Raw genomic sequence first — 18442 nt, 5'->3', positions numbered from 1 at the left:
CTGGGCCCAGACTGTTGCAGCCCCATCGCCTCCAACTGCACACAAGATGGTTCTGGGAGGAGCCTCAGCTAATCTGTGTTGAGTAATAACTCCTCATTCCCATTCCAGTGATTTTGCTTCATATCCTGTTCCTTAGACACCCTAGGAGAACCAGATTTTTCCACTCTAGTGTCATTGTAAGCAAGGACTTTGGCTTCCAAAGCAGTGGGGCAGGGGTCAAGGGGTGTGGATGACAGGCTTGGCCTTCTGTGTGTTCACCACTAAGCAGGAAGATGATCTAAAAGCTAGCCCGGCCCACCTGGGACTGGCACTAACCTTTGCCAGCTCTGGCCTTGGCTGTAGGAAAGCACGAGTCTTGAAAGCTCCCAAAGTTGCCTTCCTGTCTTCCCCTGAGGAGAATCCCGAGGTGTTTCCTGAAACCAAGCTAGGCCCCAGTGGCCTGAAGAAAGGGTTTTTAAGCTCTTCCTCCTTGAAGGGACTACAGGGATGAATACACCTTCCAGGGAAAGCAGCAATAACTTTGTGCACACTGAGCAACCACCCACTCCACCCATCCAGGACCCGACTAAGAGCGGTTGCTGCCTGCTGGGGGCCCCACCCTGGTATGCTGTCTCAACTCCCATGCAGCTAAGAATCAGGAGAGGGTAAGCCAGGGACGGCTGTGTGCCAGTGGCGAGTGGGAGACTCGGCCAAGGCTGGGATACGGAGGGGAGGTAGCTGGGCAGATAGCTTGTCGGGCAGCAGTGACCCCAGCACTGGCCAGAGGTCCTGGAGTCCTCACCCATAGTTGGGGCCGAGCCTGCCGATCCGGGCCGCCCCCTCCTACACCCACTCCCTGCACCAGAGCCCAACCTATGGGCTTGCGTCTCCGCCTCCTTGGCTTCACAATCTCGCGGCTAGTCCCACCCTACCTGGCCCCAGTACTCGGCTGCTAACGCTACCGCACCATCCACCCTGTTCGGCTCCGGAAGGAGCCCTGGAAGCCATGGGTATGTGCAGAGGGTTTGGGGTGGCTCTTCTGCCTGGAAATAGCATTAAAAGCCTACACCACTACTCCGCTCTCCCGCTGTCCACACTGGGTCCGGGACTCGCGCCAGGGCCAGTCAGCCCCTACTGGGCTCTTGTGAACCGTGTGCCCGCGCCATCCTCCTCCCGCAGAGGTGCTGGTCCTGGCCGGATATCGTGCGCAGAAGGAGGACGAGCTGAGCCTGGCGCCTGGTGACGTGATCCGGCAGGTGTGCAAGACGCACGCACGGGGCTGGATGCGTGGAGAGCTGGGGGGCCGTTGTGGCCTCTTCCCGGAGTCCCTGGTGCAGGTGAGGTAGAGCCGAGCCGGAGGTCAGGCGGCGGTTCTCTGCGCGCTCCCCAGGGAGCTGAGAGCCCCTCTCTCGGTGCGCTCTTTCGCAGGAGATCCCGGAGACCCTCCGCTCCTCTGGGGAGGCGGCGCCGAGACCGCGCTGTGCGCGCCGCCGAGGTGAGCGCTGGGGCACGTGGACGCGCGCGCGCGCGCGCGCTCGAAGCCTCAGCACCCAGGCTGTCCCCAACTTGCCTCGAAGGGCGAGGCTCTGGGCGGGGCTGCGAGGCCACGGCGCGACCCGTGATTGGTTCTCGAGTACAATGCTCCGCCCTGGGGTGGGGCCTGGACCAACGAAGGGTGCGAGCGCGTCCTGCCCCTCCCCCAGCTCCGCGGACTGGAGCGTGAGACTCAAGCTGCTTCACTCTCGACCGACACCAGGTCGCTCAGTCAAATTTCTGGGCCCCCGAAGATGGTGCAAAGCAAACTTCAACTACACCCCGGAGCAGGCGGACGAGCTGCAGTTGCAAGCTGGGGAGATTGTGGAAGTGATAAAGGAGGTGAGGGGATGAGGTGATGAGAGGGGTTTGAGGGGAGACAATGGAATCTCTGAGTGAGGAGACATGGGGGCTGTGAGGTTGTGGGTGATGAAATTGATGAGGGGCACAGAAATGGGAAAGTGAGGGAGCAAGGGAGGAGAGGGGTCATCAGGCAGAATCGGGGTGAATCAGGGTTTAAGATTGCTAGGGAGACCATTGGGGCAGAACCAGATGCCCCTGCGTCCTCCCCCCTTCCCAGATTGAGGACGGCTGGTGGCTGGGGAAGAAGAACGGGCAGCTGGGAGCCTTCCCATCCAACTTTGTGGAGTTGCTGGACAGTGGGCCCCCAAGTGAGACCTGGACCCTGTGACCCCGTGAACCCCTGTGACCAGACTACAGTCTTCAGTGACCTGCCCCAGTGGCCTGAACCTGTGATCTGCACATCTTGCCCTATGACCCCTTTGACCTCTCCCATGACCTCAACTGCATTAGCACCCTCCCTAACCTCACTATCCCCCACCAGGCCTTGGCAATCCAGACATCCCTTCAGTCATCCTTGGCCCCCAGCGGCCTCCCAAGGTAAAGTGGGTGGAGTGGGCAAAGAGTTGTTGGTGAGTTCCTCTTAGGGGGCTGGAGGCTCAGCTTGGTCCTTGCCCTGCCCCCACTAGCTGAGCAGCCTGACCTATGACAGCCCTCCAGACTACCTGCAGACAGGTGAGCACCCCGCCAAAGGGCCCCTCAAAATCCTCTTCCCCAAACCCCTGTGACTTGCGGGAGGGGGTGCCCAGGTAGGCTGATGGAGGAGGGAGCCTATGACTTGTTTGGGGAGGGTATTTGGCTTCAGTGAACTGAACTCCCCTCAGTCTCCTACCCCGAGACCTACAGGGTCCTGTTTGACTACCATCCTGAGGCCCCAGACGAGTTGGCGCTTCGGAGGGGCGATGAGGTGAAAGTGCTGAGGAAGGTGTGCAAGGCACAGGGAGGGCACGGGGACGGGGGATGTTGAGAGGGTGGGCTTAGGGAGGGGAGGAGCTTGGGGGTCTGGCTCATTTCCCCACGACCTCTTGCTCTCCCAGGTCACAGAGGATAAGGGCTGGTGGGAAGGAGAGTCTCAAGGCAGAAGAGGACTTTTCCCAGATAACTTTGTGCTCCCACCTCCCCCAGTGAGTACGGAGCCAGGCACCCTGGTGGCAAGGGGCAGGCCACTCTGGACAAAGTTGAGGGTGGTGGCACTCGCTGGACACAGCTGGAGGGCCACCCACAAGCGAGGGTGGACCTAGAAGTGTGAGGGCTCCTCTTCCGATTCTGACACTTTTTTCTGCGTAGATCAAGAAGCTGGTCCCACAGAAAGTGGTATCTCAGGAATCAGGTGGGTGCCCGGGAAGCCTGGGACTGGGGAGTGATCTCTGGGAGGCCCACCAGTCCAGGTGCTCACAGACACCCATAGCTTCCCAGTGGTCCAGTGCACACCCTCAGGAGGTACCCTCATGGGTTAAAGGCCTGGTAGGAATGTGTGGTGGGTCAGTGTTAGGACTGTGTCACTTCGTGTGTGTTACTACCTTCCTCTTCCTCTGTCCTGAGCATGTGGCTATCATTCTCATCAAGGACCGTGTTTACGTTTGTTTCATTTTGTGAGGAAATGTATGGATCGGTATATCTGGGTCTTTGAGACTTTGTGTTCAGGTATCTATCAAGTGAGTCAGAGAATAGCTATGTTTATGTGTCAGTGTATCTGTGGGATGTGTCTTTATGTTTTAATGTAATGCACACAATCCAAAAATATACGTAACGTATGTGTTTTAAAACTTAACAACGAACACCCCTGGTCGGTTACCCAAACCCAAGAACTAGAATTGCCGGTGGTTTGTGTATTCCTCTTTCCCTTCTGCTCCTCTCCCCACATCAGAGGTAACCAGTAACCACTATCCTGAATTTTTAGTAATTCCCTGGAGTTTTTAGGTGTTTTCACTTATGTTATGTGCCTAAACAAGGTATCATTTAATATAGTTTTGTTTTGAGTTGTATAAAAATGGTATCATACGTTTATGGTTTTCTTGTTTCTAGTCAATATTATGTTTCTAAAACTCACATCCATGTTGTGTGTAGATGCAGTTTATTTATTTTTCTTTTCTTTTTAAATATTTATCTGGCTGCTCCAGGTCTTTGTGAGGCACTCGGGATCTTCAGTCTTCACTGTGGCATGCAGGTTCTTTTAGATCCCGCGTGCGAACTCTTAGTTGCGGCAGGTGGGATCCAGTTCCCTGACCAAGGATCGAACCTCGGCCCCCTGCTTTGGGAGCACGGAGTCTTAGCCACTAGGGAAGTCCCTGTAATTCATTTGTTTTTCCGTGTTGTTTACTATTCCTTGCAGGAATTACCGCAGTTTGTGTATCTGGTCTATTCCTGGTTGGACGTTTTCACTGTTTTTAGTTTTCACTCTTATAAACGGTGCTGCCATAAACACTGGCTCCCAGTGTGCAGGCATAATGTTTCTCTACATATGGAGTGGTGCTCCTAGATAGCAGGGTATGTGAATAGTCAACTTTTATGAGGTAAAGTCACATTGGTTTCCAAAGGACTTGTACACTTCACTCCACCCCTGGTGTATGAGAGCATACTGATCCAAACCCTCTTAAACGGTTGCTATTATCAGATTTCATTATTTTTGTGAATCTGGCACAAAACAGCATCTCATTGTGGACTTCATTTGTATTTCCCTGGTTAGTGATAGCTGTTGAGTTCTTTATATATTCTGATTATGGGATGTACATGTTATAGATAGTTTCAGTTTATGGCTTTTCTTTTTTTTTTAATGAATAGGAGTTGTAAATTAAAAAAGCTTTTTTGAAGTAAGGTGATTTACAATATTATATTAGTTTCCGGTATACAACATAGTGATTCAAAATTTTTACCTCTTTTACTCCATTTAAAGTTATTGTAAAATATTGGCTATATTTTACAATAATAATAAATCCTTGAAGTGAAAGTCGCTCAGTCGTGTCCGACTCTTTGCGACCCCATGCACTATACAGTTCGTGGAATTCTCTAGGCCAAAATACTGGAGTGGGTAGCCTTTTCCTTCTCCAGGGGATCTTCCCAACCCAGGGACCGAACCCACGTCTCCCACATTGCAGGTAGATTCTTTACCAGCTGAGCCACGAGGGGAGCCCAAGAATATTGGAGTGTGCAGCCTATCCCTTCTCCAGCGGATTTTCTGGACCCAAGAATCGAACTGGGGTCTCCTGCATTGCAGGTGGATTCTTTACCAACTGAGCTTTCAGGGAAGCCCAATAAATCCTTACAGCTATTCAATAATAAATCCTTATAGCTTATTTATCTATATATCATTTTTAAAAGTTAGATTCCTCATATGATCTAATTTTTAGTTTTAATTTAATTTTATGGTCAATCATATGAATGACATATGGTATTTGTCTTTCTCTGTCTTCACTTAGCACGACAATCTCTAGGTCCATCCATGTCGCTGCAAATAGCATTATTTTGTTCTTCTTTATGGCCGAGTAATATTCCATTGTGTATATATACCACATCTTCTTATCCATTCCTCTGTAAATGGACATTTAGGTTGCTAGGAGTAATTTCAATGCACATATATCAATCTTATCTTTAATGATTAGTAGGTGTTTTTCTTGTTTAAGAAATCCCTTCATGCCTGAAGTTCAGAAAGACAGTCATTTATATTTTCTTTAAAACTTGTAAAGGGTTGCTTTTCATTGTTAAGTGCTTTTATCTATGTAGCATTGATTTTAGTGAGTGATCCAATTATACGTTTTTCCATATAGACTATCACTTGTTCTGGCACTATATATTATTTCTGCATGTGAGTTTTATTGTGTTTTTTTGAAAATTAGATATCCCATTTATTCCTGGGCTGTAGAAATATGTTGAATCTGTAAATCCTCAATACTTTTCTATGAAGACAGTCAATTTGATCTGTGAGTAATGACAGTTTGGCTCTATTCATTTCTTACAACCTTTTAGATTTCATTTTCTTATTTTACTTTAGTGGCTAGGATTGTGATACAGTATTGAATAGAAATAGTAATACTGAATATCATTACTATGTTTCTGATTTTAAATGAAATGCTTCAAACTGTTTCCCTTTCACAATGATATTTGATGCTTAGATCTTTTGTAAGTGTGTTTTTGTCTGATTAAGGAAGATCCTATTTCTTTTACTTGGAATTTTTATCAAAAGTGGGTATCAAATTCTCCATTGTTTATGTGAATGATTTGAAATGATTAAATGGGTTTTCTTCTTTAATTTGTCGATGTAAAGATATTTGTAGGATTTTCTAATACTAAATCACCCTTATATTCCAGGGATGAATTCATATTGGTCATGGTTTATTTTTTTTTATATGCTATTGGGATACCGTCTCAGTTTTTTTTTCCCCCTTCAGATTTTTGCATTTATTTTTACTGTCTTCATCTGATTATCAATACTATACTGGCCCCTGAATGAGTTCAAGAATATACTTTTTTAAACCAATTATTTGTTTATTTTTGGCTGCACTGGGTCTTCATTGCAGCACATGGGCCCTTTGTTGCTGTGTGTGGGTTTTCTCTAGTTGTGGCGAGCAAGGGTTACTCTCCAGATGTGGTGTACGGGCTTCTCATTGCAGTGGCTTTTCTTGCTGCAGAGCTCAGGCTCAGTAGCTGTGGCACACGGGTCTAGTTGTCCCACAGCATGTGGGATCTTCCCAGGCCAGGACTTGAACCCATGTCCCCTGCATCAGCAGGCAGATTCTTAATCCCTGGACCACAAAGGAAATCCCAAGGAATATACTTTTTTTTTTTTCCTTATCTTTAAATATCTATCAGATCTTACATAAGATGGGAATCGTCTTTCTCTGAAAGCTGATAAAATTTGCTTGTAGATTCATCTGGTCCTGTTCTCTTCTGTTATGAGAAAATTTTAAACTACTTCAGTTTTTTTATAGTTATAAGCAAGTCTGGCTTCTGGCTAAAATTCTTTTTTTCTTCCCTTCCCCACTTTCTGGCTTAAAGGAACAGAAATAGCTCACATTTTCAGAAGTTGGAAACCCACAATCAGGATGTTGACATGGTCGTGTTCTCTGTGAAGGGTCTGGGGGAAGAATCTTTCCTTGCTTCTTCTTAGCTTCCGGCGGTCTGTGGCTTGTAGATGCACTGCTCTGTTCTCTGTCTCGGTCTTCATAAGGTCTTCTGCCCTGTGTGTCTCTGTCCAAATTTCCCTCTGCTAATAAGGATACCAGTCACTGGGTTAGGGTCCACCCTAACCTAGTATGACCTCCTCATAACTTTCTTACATCTACAAAGACCCCTTTACAACTGTTCTTTAGAGGACTTTGCTTTGGATCTCAGAGGGAGAAGAAACTTCACACCTTAGGAGATGTACACAAGAAGCCTTCTGTTTCCTGCTTCCTGGGTAACCATGGTTGACCAAAAATCTCGTGAAAGTTCTTGAGTCGGTTCTAGTGAGTTATATGTTCAAATTATCCATTTAATCAATATTTTCTAATCATTTATATGATGTTTTTCATAATATTCTTATAATCTTTTTAATCTCATCTGTATCTGTAGTTACATCTTTTCTTCATTTCTAATAGTGTTTATTTTTTCCTCTCTCTTTTCTTATTCAATCTCTTGTTAGTATATTCTTATTCAGTCTCCTGTTACTATATTCTTATTCAGTCTCCTGTTACAATATTCAAATACTTTAAAAAAAAATTCTAACCATTTTTAAGTGTACAGTAGTGTTAACTATATGCACAGTGTTTTGCAAAAGATCTCTAGAAATTACTTTGTTTTTTAACTCAGTTTGCGATTCTTTTTGTTTGGTGATATATTGACGAGTTTAGACTATATTAATCATAATTATTTTAAAACATTTTTCAATGATTCTTTTATTTTTTTCATGTTTCATTTTTTTCATTTTTCTGAAATTTGCACTTTATATTTATTATTTTAGTGATTGCTCTTGAAATTTACCAGATGTATTTAACTTTACAAGTCTGAATTCAAAGTCTTAACCTTTCTCCTGAACAAAACCTCCAACTATTGTTTTTTAATTATTTCTCCTTTCAATTCTGTAAGTGTTTTGTTTTATATATATTTGAGGATTTGTTTTTAGGCACATATACATTTGTAATTATTATCTCTTCCTGATGTATTCACCTGCTTATCATTATAACTCTCCCTCTTTGTCTTCAGTAATTTTTCTTGTCTCAAAGCTTGTTCTGTCTGATATTAACATTTTGGTACTATTATGGTTACTATTCGTGTGATATATCTTTCTCCAATCTTTTATTGTCAACCTGTTTGTGTCTTTAAATCTGTTGTCCACAGTATGTAGTTGGATCTTGTTTTTTTAATTCAGTCTGACATTCTCTGCCTTTAAATTGGGGTGTTTAGGTCAGGAGTTAGCAAATTGTGGTTTATGGGCCAAATCTAGCCTGTCATCTTTTGGGGGGCACATGGGTGAACAGCTTTACTAAGATAAACTCACGTACAGTTCACTCCTTCGAGTGTGCAATTCAGTGGTGTTTGGTATGGTCATAGTTGTGCAACATCACCCACTGTACTTTAAAAGTTACATATATATTTGGCTGTGTCGGGCCTTGGTGTGGGATGCAGGATCTTCGATCTTTGTTACGGCATGTGGACCTTTAGTTGCACCCACAGCTCTTAATTGTGGCATGTGGGATCTCCTTCCATGACCAGGGATCAAACCCAGGCTGCCTGCATTGGGTGTGCAGAGTCTTAACCCTTGGACCACAGGGGAGGTTCCACCGGCTATACTGTTTAGCCATTATCCCATCAGTTTCCCCATTCTCCCCTCCCCATCCCAAGACAACCACTAATCTTTGTCTTGATAGATCTGCCTCCATTTCATATACATGATATCATATCATATATGGTCTTTCTAATGGGCTTCTTTCACCTAGAATAATATTTTCAAGTTTCATCCATTTTGTAGTATGTATGTAGTTCATTCCTTTTTATTGCCTAATAATTCTTTTTTAAAAATTATTTATTTTTTTGGCTTCCCAAGGTCTTAGTTGTGGCACACAGGATATTTTAGTTGCAGCATGTGGGATCTAGTTCCCTGATCAAGGATCAAACCTGGGCCCCTGTACTGGCAGATGGATTCTCATCCACTGTGCCACCAGGGAAGTCCGGGCTATGAACTTTTGTGTACAATATTTTCTGTGGATATGCTTCCATTTCTCTTGGGTATATACCAGTGAAAGAAATTCTTCCAGGGGAAGATCCCCTGGAGAAGGGAATGGCAACCTACTCCAGTATTCTTGCCTGGAGAATTCCATGGACAGAGGAGCCTGGTCAGCTACAGTCCATGGAGTCACACAGAGTTGGACACAACTGAGCAACTAACACACACACACACACACACACACACACACACACGATCTATTTTTAACTTTGAGAAGAACTGGCAGGCTGTTTTCCAAAGTGACTACCATTTTATATTCCCGCTAGTAGTGTATGAGGGCTCCAGTTTCTCCACATTCATACCAATACTTGTTATTATCTGTCTTTTGATTGTAACTATCCTAGTGGATGTGAAATGCTATTTCATTGTGGTCTTGCTTTGCATTTCTCTGAAAGCTAATGATGTGGAGTATCTTTTCCTGTTTATTGGCTACATGTATACCTTCTTTTGAAGAAATGGTCCTTTGCCCAATTTTTAGTTGGGTTGGCTTTTTACTATTGAATTGTGGGAGTTCTTTATATTTTCTAGGTAAAAGTCCCTGATGATGTATGATTTGCAAGTATTTCCCCCCATTCTTTGGGTTGGCTTTTCACTTTCTTGATGGTGTTCTTTGATGCACAAAAGTTTAAAATTTTTTTGAAGTCACACTACCCATTTTTTCTTTGGTTGCTGCGCTTTGGGTGTCATAGCAGTGAAACCAATGCCAAATCCGAAGTTGCACACCGTATTGATTGAGTGCTCTTCAACCATGGCAGTGAAGCTGCTGACCTTTCTCTGTCCCACCCTGTAGAACGGCCGCATGGACCAAGGCAGCAGGGACTGGGGGAAGGAAGGGAGCAGGCAAGAACACCATGAGGCACAAATACTTCTCAGATTATTTTACACCTTTGGTCAGTATCCCAGTGCTGAAATGGTGGTTTATCACTTTTAATCCAGCTTTATAGTTGCTGTGTGGGGAGAGGGTTTATCTACCATCTACCTCACTCAGCCATAGTCAAACCCTGCTTCTGTTACCCATTCCTTTTAACACTGCTTTCAAATTTTCACTCCTTGTCTCATTCTACTTCTGGTTTACTAATTCTCTCTCTAGCTTTTATCTAGGTTTAATCTGCTGTTTAACCTATACATTGCATTTTATTTCACAAATACTAACTCATTCCTTTTAACATCGTTTTCAAATCTTCACTCCTTGTCTCATTCTACTTCTAGTTACTAATTCTCTCTCTAGTTTTTATCTAGGTTTGATCCGCTGTTGAACCTATACACTGCATTTTATTTCACAAATGCTATTTTTCATCTCTAGTAGTTCAGAACTCTTTTTTTCTCTCCCCCAAAAATCTGCTTGTTTATGCCTAATGGTCCTTTTCTTGCATGCTTGCCCTTTATTTCTTCAGATATATTATGCATGACTGCGCTGTGTTCCCTTCCTGACACTTCCAGTATCTGCTCTGTGTTGCGTCTGCTGACTCCTGCTCTCAGTGGTCTGCCATCTCGTGTGTTTTAGGATCTTTGTATACGATCCCAATCTGTGGGAGTCTGGCATGTAGGGAAAAAACTTGCAGAGAGGACTTGCTTTTACTCCTGCCAGTAGCCAGAGGGCACCAACCAGCAGCGACTACTGCAGTCCTCCAGAAGAAGGTGGTGCTAGGTTCTCGCTGCTCTGTGGCTACCGGGCTGTGGGCCTATGATGAGCCAAGGGAGCAATACCCGGGCCACCTGCTCCTCACAGTTCCCAGGCTCTGTAGCCACAAAGTAGGCCTGCTCTCTCACTTCCTTTCTGGCCCCAGTTCCTCCCTTTCTTGTGGATTTCTCCTACCTCTCTTATGTCCAGTGGTGCCTTAAAATTGTATCCAAAAGCAGGATATAATTGCTGTCTAGTGGGAGGGTCCCACAGAACACCTAACCGGCCACACTACAAGAAGCTGGAGTCGGTTAACATTTCCTGAGCATTTGACTGTATGCCAGCCACTAAGCACCTCACAGGTTGTCACTCAGACCTCACAGAACCCTACCAGATGGGTATTCTTGTTATCCATGTTTTATGGGTGAGGACACAGGGCACAGAAAGGTTAAGTTACTGGCCAGGTTCCCACCCATCTGGCAAGTAATAGAGCAGGAATTCCAAGCCTGCTGTCTGGCTGTAGGAGCCATGCTCTCGCCCACTGCGACCCATTATTGGGGGATTCTGTTTGTATCTGGGTGTGATACCATGTGTGTAAGTCAGCTTCAGCATGCATGCATGTGCCCGGGTGGCTGTTTCTGTAGATGTGGAGGTGAATGTCACTTGTGCGACTGCCTTCAGATGCTGACTTCTCCGTGTGGCCTTCCCTGATCGCCCTATTTAAAATTATACACGCCCCCCCTACTTATTCTTCCTCAGTACAACTAATAAATCTCTGGCATGCGTGCTAAGTTGCTTCAGTTGTGTCCAACTCTTTGCAGCCTTATAGGCTATAGCCCACCAGGCTCCTCTGTCCATGGGCTTCTCCAAGCAAGGATACTGGAGCCCTCCTCCAGGGGATCTTTCAGACCCAGGGATCAAACCTGCGTTTCTTTCATCTGCATTGGCAGGTGGGTTCTTTACCATTAATGCCTCCTGGGAAGCCCAATAACTATCTAGCGCACTACATAGTTTATTTTTTTTTAAATATTGATTTGTTTGGCTGTATCTGGTCTTAGTTGCGGGATGTGAGATCTTCCTTTTGTCATGTGAGATCTTTCGTTGCAGCACACGGGCTCCAGAGCGCAGGCTCAGTAGTTGTGGCACGCGGGCTTAGTTGCTCCGCAGCATGTGGGATCTTAGTTCCTCGACCAGGGATCGAACCTGTGTCCCCTGCATTGCAAGGGGGATTCTTAAGCACTGGACCACCAGGGAAGTCCCCACAGTTTACTGCTTTTGTTTGTGTCGGTTTCTCCAGTAGAACGCGGGCCCTCTCTGGCTGCTGTGGGGCAAGCACACCGTAGGCAGGGTGGGTGCAGCCCGTGCCCAGGTTGGAGGCTGCTGCAGTAGTTCTCGTGAAGATGGTGTGACTTGATCTAGAGAGCATAGTCATGGAGGTGAGGCTGTGTGGCTGGATTCAGGGTGTGTTTAGAACAGACAGGACTTACTGATGGTTTGTGCGTGCGGCAAAAAGGAATAAAGGTGTCAAGGGGCACGCCTCACTTTGTCATCTGAGTGAGTGGGCGAGTGGGTGAGATGGGGAACACTGGGAAAGGGCCAGATTCCAAGGGCAAGGAGGTTGAGAAGCCAGAGGTTAGCTCTGCTAAGTGTGTGATGCTAAGTGGAAATACTGCGAGGCCGATCGGGTATGAGTTTGGAGTCCAGGGAAGAGGAAGGGACTAGAGCTGAAAATCTGGCAGTTGTTGGCTTATTGATGATAATTAGACTCAGACTGGATGAAGTCTCCTAGGGAGTAGACATGATATAGAAGACAGAGGAGGGAGTGTGGACTGGAAGCGGAGTGGCTGTTGCCGTGTCCAGGAAGCAGAAGAGTCTGAACCAGCCGTGGGCACTAAGCTGAGTACAAGTTGTAGAAAAGCATGGATTAAAAATCGGTGGGATTTGGAGCCGTCTCCCCACAAAGCCTACCTGACAACTCTTTGGGGTGTTCCTGGGTGGTCAGTGTCCCCAGAGCTCCCAGCAGCCGGTCAAATATGATTCATCTCCTGTTACTAGTCCCTGCACAGCACAGGACAGGGTCAGTGACTCTTAGATGAAAGCAATGAGTGAGTGAACAAATGTCCCTCTCCCCTCCTAGCTCCTATTAAGGAACCCAAAAAGATGGTGCCCAAAACAGTCGTCCCTACAGCCAAGAAGCTGGTGACAGCTCCCACTGAGCCCAGCAAAACCAAGTAAGGAGCGGGGTATGGGGGAAGGAGGATACAAAAGAAATACTGCTCCCTGCCCCCAGCCCCGGGTCTGATGGGGATGTGTTTCAGGCCATCTTGGACACCCAGCGAAGACAGTCAGAAGCGCCCCTCTCGAAACCCCAGTAAGTCTCACTGCCTCCCTGAAGTGGGGTGAGCCCTGGGGTGGTTGTGCTAAGGGGACAGAGATGGGGAGCGGCTTGGGGTCTAAGTAGGCCTGGATTCCTGAGAGTCTGCTCTCACAGGCTCCAACAGCAGTTTCCAGCCTGGCAGAAAGCGATCTAAGATGCAGGCTTCCCAGCAACGCCCTGCAGCCAGTCAGGTGAGAGGCACGAGACCTGGGAGAGCAGGGATCCTAGACCTGGGAGAACGGGGATCCTAGATGGAGGCTGGTTCCCAGGGGTGTGGCCTGTGAGGGTGAAGGATCCCAGGCTGAGGGGAACCAGACTCAGACCATCAAGGTACCCATCCCTTGGCTGAGTCTGCACCCCCATCACTACAGGATGAAAAGCAGAGCCGCCTTACAAAGGGCCCTCGTGTGAATAAAACCCCAGTTCTGAACAAGACCTCCAGCCCAGAGAAGACACCAGTTCTGGATAGGGCCCCCAAACCAGAGAAGACCCCACCTCCAGATAAGACCCCTAGTCCAGAGAAGACTCTGTCTCCAGATAAGTCCCCTAACCCAGAGAAGACCCCACCTTCAGAAAAGATCCTCACTCCAGAGGAAACCCTAACTCCAGAGAAGGTCCCTACCCTAGAGGAGACCCCAACCCTGGAGGACAAGGCCCCCAGTCCAGACAGGGTCCTTTCTGTGCATGAGGCCCAGGTCCCAGAAGTCCTACTTGAAGAAGAGGCCGCTGGTCCAAAGGCTGCTCCGGGGGACGAGGCCCCCACCCTAGGCAAGGTCTTGACCCCGGAGCCTGTGGGAGCCAACACTCAGTCCCATGACTTCTCTCCGGAGGAAGACGCCCCGCCAAACGCCAGGTCTCTTGAGGCCAGTGAGGCTCAATCCCAAGAGGAGGTGCACATGCCAGAGGAGCCCCTCCTCGGCATGGTGAAACAGCCCCTGGAGAGGAGGGCCAGCTCCCCTCTCCAGTCCGAGTCCAACCCCAAGTCAGGGTCCGCGCCTGCCCTTGAGAAGGCCCACCCTCAGGAAGAGGCGACGACCCTCCTGGAGGAGGCACCAGCAAAGGCTGAGGCTGCCCCCAAAGAGGAGGAGTCTCCCAAAGAAGGGGTGCCCTCCAAAGAGGTAACCCCTGCTCAGAAGAATGCGGAGTCCCAAACGCCCCCCACCCTGCGCTCCTCGGCCCCGCCAAATCTCACAGACCGCAGAAGTGACGGAGACGACATGTTGAGGATAAAGGACCAGGTGGAGGCTTTAAGGAAGTCGCTGGAGCAGATGGGGGTGCAGCTGGAGTAAGTGGGGAGAGGTGCGGGGAGGCGAGGGGTGCGGGCTCTAGACTTGCCCGGCCCACCCCTTCCCCTGGGTCTCCCATGTCCGCAGAAAGAAGCTAACTGACATCTGGGAGGAGCTGAAGAGCGAGAAGGAGAAGCGCCTACTGCTGGAGGTGGGTGGGGTGCGGGTCCCAGGCGGGGCGGGGCGGGGGTGGGCGGCTGGCCCTCCCCTGACGCCCTCTCTCCACTAGGTTCAGATGAAGCAGAGGGACCGGGGCTCCATTCACGCGCAGACGCAGACGCACTGAGGGTGGGCCCGGGAGGGACTGCGGCGGGACCTGGAGCGAAGTCAGGCTCTGGCCACCCACGTCCTTGCACACGTCTTCGGAAAACGCCGGAAAGTAAACTCAGCAGAGTACGCGCGCCACGCCTCCCTGGTCCGTGCGGGGCGGGGCCTGCGCGGGGGCGGGCGCTCGCGCTCGGGTTCTCTGCCGTCCGCATTCCTGGCAGTAGCTCGCGGGCACATCTGGCCAACATGTGGCTCCCATTACCGTTCCCAAGGCCTGCGCACGGCTATTTTTATCCACCGGATGGCCGGGGGAGGGTGTCTCCTACGGACGCCAGCTCCCCCCAACGCTGGAGAAATGGCAGGCAGTAGGGGCCCTGGAGGGTTCGGGGATCTGCCCGCGGGCCGGGTTCCGGAATCCAGCTGTGCGCCAGGGGAGGGGCCGGGCCGGCCTGCTCTCCAGCCCAGACCCCTCCCAATTGGTCTCACTGCCCTTTCAGAGGGACTCATAGGAATGCAGTGACGGACACGCACTCCACGGTCCAGCTCAGGCACACTTGGTTACACTGGGGGTAATAGCGCCTTAGCGTCAAGGTCAGGGTCCCGAGGCCTTGTATGCATGTGTGTGTGTAGAGACAGGGGCGACCTGTACCCAGGCGTTTCCCGGTAAGGAATGCAGTTTAAGGAATGCGGTTGATTTGTGTGCGTGTGTCTGTGGGTGCAGCAGGCGTGTGTTTTTGCCATGTGTGAACTGAATGCAAGCATGTGTGCCGAGGTGTGAGTTGCATGGAAGGAGGTGGGCAGCCTGGTAGAGGGATCTCAACCCTAGGGCCCCCGACATGGCAAGAGCCTGGGGGTTATTAGAAGCAAAGGTAACAGAGGGAGACTAAGTCACTGAGAATGCAGCTTTCATTGGTCACGTCACCTCTTAACCGTCCCCCAGAGAGGGGATGAGGACCCAGCGTCCTACCCTACCCCCAGGGCGTTCTGGCTGGACAAGGGAAGGGTGTGTCCCAGAGGGCCAGAATCCAGGCCCGATAGCACCAGGGGAGCCGTGGGGGCGGGCCCTCCATAGCACCGTGGGCAGGGGCAGTCCAAAGGTCCTGGGGCAGCTCCGAGCCCCTACGCATGTCCTGGATGCTGAGCACCTTGCAGCGCGAGTGGGGCCGGTCAGTAATAGTGCATGCGGCCCAGGGTGCCCGTACCCGTGGGGCTGGGCCCCAGCGTGCCAGTGCCCAGCAGGTCCGGCTGTCCGGTGCGCCAGATCTCTCGAAGAATCCGTTCCCGTTCCTCCAGCCGCTGTGCCCGCTCCAGCTCCTCCGCGGAAGTGAAGACATTGACGCTCAGGGGCCCGTCGGGCTCCGTGGACAGCTCGGGGCCCGGCAGCGTGTCGTCGGGGCCCAGCCGCGTCACCGTGTCCTCCTCGTCGTCGTCCTCCTCCTCGTCATCCTCGGCCTCCAGGGTGCTGCTGCGGAGGTCCCGGCGCGGGGCGGGGCCGCGGGGCCGCGGGCGGGGTGCACAGGAGATGCTGATGACTAGCAGGCACAGGGTGAGGAGCAGCCCAAAGCAGACGCCCAGCACGAAGTAGAGGCCAAAGCTCTCAGGGTTAGCTGGGGGTCAGAGGGCAGAAGTCATGGAGGGGGCCTGATGCGCGGGGGTCATTCCATCTCGAAAAGACTCCAGGTTCTAAGTTGGGGGGGGCAAAGACAGCACCCCCTATTTGAAGGACCTTAGTAGCCGCCATTGGGCAGTCGGGGGAGTGAGGATGGCGGTGGGTGGGAGTAAGTAACTGGCTAAGCGCGGGGAGCGGGGGTGGGGGGGTGGGTGGGGGTAGGGTATAGTCAGTGGCGGGAAGGGTGGGGTGGAGGGGGGCCTGATGGGGCGGGGAGGGGTCCGTGTCTCGGGGTGTGCCCTCACCGCGGATGTGCGCGTAGGCCGCCAGGCTGTTGCTGAGCAACTCCATGTCCCTTCGAGGGGCATCCATGCTTCTCTGGGGGCGCAGCTCCCCTGTCAGCCTGCGAGGTCAGTAAGGTCAGATCCTTCGCCCTCTCTAGAGCCGACCGTGTCCCCGCTTCCTCCTCGGGGCAGCTCCGCTCCCTGGAAGGGCAGCCCCAGCCAGGTTCCACCCAGGAGAGAGCGGCTTCCTAACTTCCTTGCAGACTTGGGCCCTGGCTGGGGGTGGGGGTGGGGGGGTTGTCCTTCCTCGGGCGCGGGCGCCCCAACAACCTAAGGGACCGGGGAGTGAGCCGCAGGAGGCTCCGCCTCCTAGTGGGGTCCCCAAAAGAAGCCTGCTTTTGCCGTCCGAGAAGCGCGATGGAGGAGGGAGACGCGGGCGCCTTCCCACTCCCTGGGCGGGCTCCGGGAAGGGAAGCCGCCTCCCTCTTCCATCCCGCCCGCCCCGTGGGGATCCCCCGGCCCGGAGGCCGGGGCTCACTCACCGTCAACGCCCCGCTTCCCTGCTGCCCGGCCCCGGCGCGTCCAGCGGCCGCAGACACCCGGGGCCCGGCCGCTCCCGCCCCGTCCGGTCCCGGCCGCCCGCCCGCCTGTCCTCCCGGCTCGGCTCCCAGGCCGCAGCAGCGCGGGCCGGACTCGGGCTGATGGATCGGCCGGCGGAAAGTTTCCTCCGAGGAAAGAGGAGGGACGGGACGGGGCGGGGCGGGGCGGGGCGGGGGAGGCGGGGAGGAAAAGGGCCGGGAGAGGAAGGGGAGAGGAGGGTGAAGTGAGGGGGGCGGCCTGAGGGGCCGTCTGCTCCCCCACAGGAAACCGCTGGGGAGGCGGGTTGCAGGGACCCGCCCCCAGGCTGCTAATAACAATAATGAGGATGGGGTTCTGCCGAGGTGCCAGGCAATGGGCTAAATCCTTTACAATATTTTTTTTTCATTTAATCCTAACCCTATAACGTGGGGACCATTATCCTGGATAAGTCAGATGAGTCATGGAGAGACTAAATAGCTTTACCCCCGTGGTCAGGATTTGAACCCACAGTTCTCTGACCCCGGGCTCTTAACCCCTTCCCTAAACCTTGCTCTTCCTCCCCGGAGGCCCCCTCACCCAGGGGAGACTGCCCCTTTCCCCAGTTCAGATGCCAGACCTCTCCCAGAGGCTCTGCCACAATGTCCAGGGCCCGGGCTCTCCACCCCTCTTCTCAGAGCCCCCTCCACGAGTGTGTCCAGCTGGCCCAGCTCTGGTCGTGCAGGATTAATGAATGTTGGACTATGGCATCAAGCCAGACCCAGGCCAGCCTTGCAGAGCCCAGCCCAGGGCTTCTGCTGGCCCCTGTGCCCTTCTGCCACCAGAGCACAGGGCAGAGGTGTGTTTGGCTCTGGGCTAAACCTGCTGGTGCATGTGCATGCATTTCCACCCAGGCTCGGGGCTCGTGCCTGCAACATGTGTGTGATCAGCATGCGGCCAGGTCTTCTTCCTGCCCAGACTCCCAGGCCCCCCCTTTCAGGCCCCCCTTCCTGTGCTGGGCCTGGGGTGAGGGGGAGGCCTTCTTGGCAGGAGCCTTAGAGAGGAGGAGGGAAGGAAGGGGGGAGAGGAAATTGCAGACATAGCTGAAGGCACAGCCTGAGGCCTTGGGGCCAGTGACCCCCCTTTCTGTCCAGGCTGGAGACCCCCGCTCCCAGTCCTGAGTCTGGGTTCAAGCAGAGGGCAGATCTGGTTGGGAAAAGAACTAGGATGACTACCATGGGGGAGGGGAGAGGGGCTTTTGGTGTCTCTGTGACTGTTTAGTCTGTTCTATGAGTGTGTGTGGAGGTATGTCTGCCTATGTTTGTATATCTGTGTCTATTTTCGTGTTGTATCTGCCTGAGCACTTTTGTGGG

The 18442-nt window shown here is 51.2% G+C and overlaps 2 protein-coding genes across 2 annotated transcripts; one reads left to right on the top strand and one right to left on the bottom strand.

The window, feature by feature from the left end:
• The first annotated feature begins 929 nt into the window (after positions 1-929).
• SH3D21 (SH3 domain containing 21) lies at positions 930-14768 on the top strand. Its single transcript, XM_070368421.1, has 16 exons — positions 930-989; positions 1159-1316; positions 1408-1474; positions 1736-1854; positions 2093-2183; positions 2357-2412; positions 2502-2547; positions 2697-2797; positions 2910-2996; positions 3160-3202; positions 12829-12922; positions 13010-13062; positions 13183-13259; positions 13440-14353; positions 14442-14505; positions 14584-14768. The coding sequence occupies exons 1-16, from the start codon at positions 986-988 to the stop codon at positions 14638-14640; spliced, it is 2031 nt and encodes a 676-aa protein (XP_070224522.1). The 5' UTR covers positions 930-985; the 3' UTR covers positions 14641-14768.
• A 741-nt stretch (positions 14769-15509) lies between these two features.
• Positions 15510-17270, bottom strand: EVA1B (eva-1 homolog B). Its single transcript, XM_070368420.1, has 3 exons — positions 17057-17270; positions 16536-16633; positions 15510-16228 (listed from the first exon to the last, which is right to left on the bottom strand). The coding sequence occupies exons 2-3, from the start codon at positions 16600-16602 to the stop codon at positions 15789-15791; spliced, it is 507 nt and encodes a 168-aa protein (XP_070224521.1). The 5' UTR covers positions 16603-16633; positions 17057-17270; the 3' UTR covers positions 15510-15788.
• Between the last annotated feature and the right edge of the window lie 1172 nt (positions 17271-18442).

Source organism: Bos mutus, chromosome 3 (assembly GCF_027580195.1).
Source record: "Bos mutus isolate GX-2022 chromosome 3, NWIPB_WYAK_1.1, whole genome shotgun sequence".
NCBI lineage: Eukaryota > Metazoa > Chordata > Mammalia > Artiodactyla > Bovidae > Bos > Bos mutus.
The sequence above is the reverse complement of the archived record's forward strand: the minus strand, read 5'-3'. Positions and strand labels throughout refer to the sequence as shown.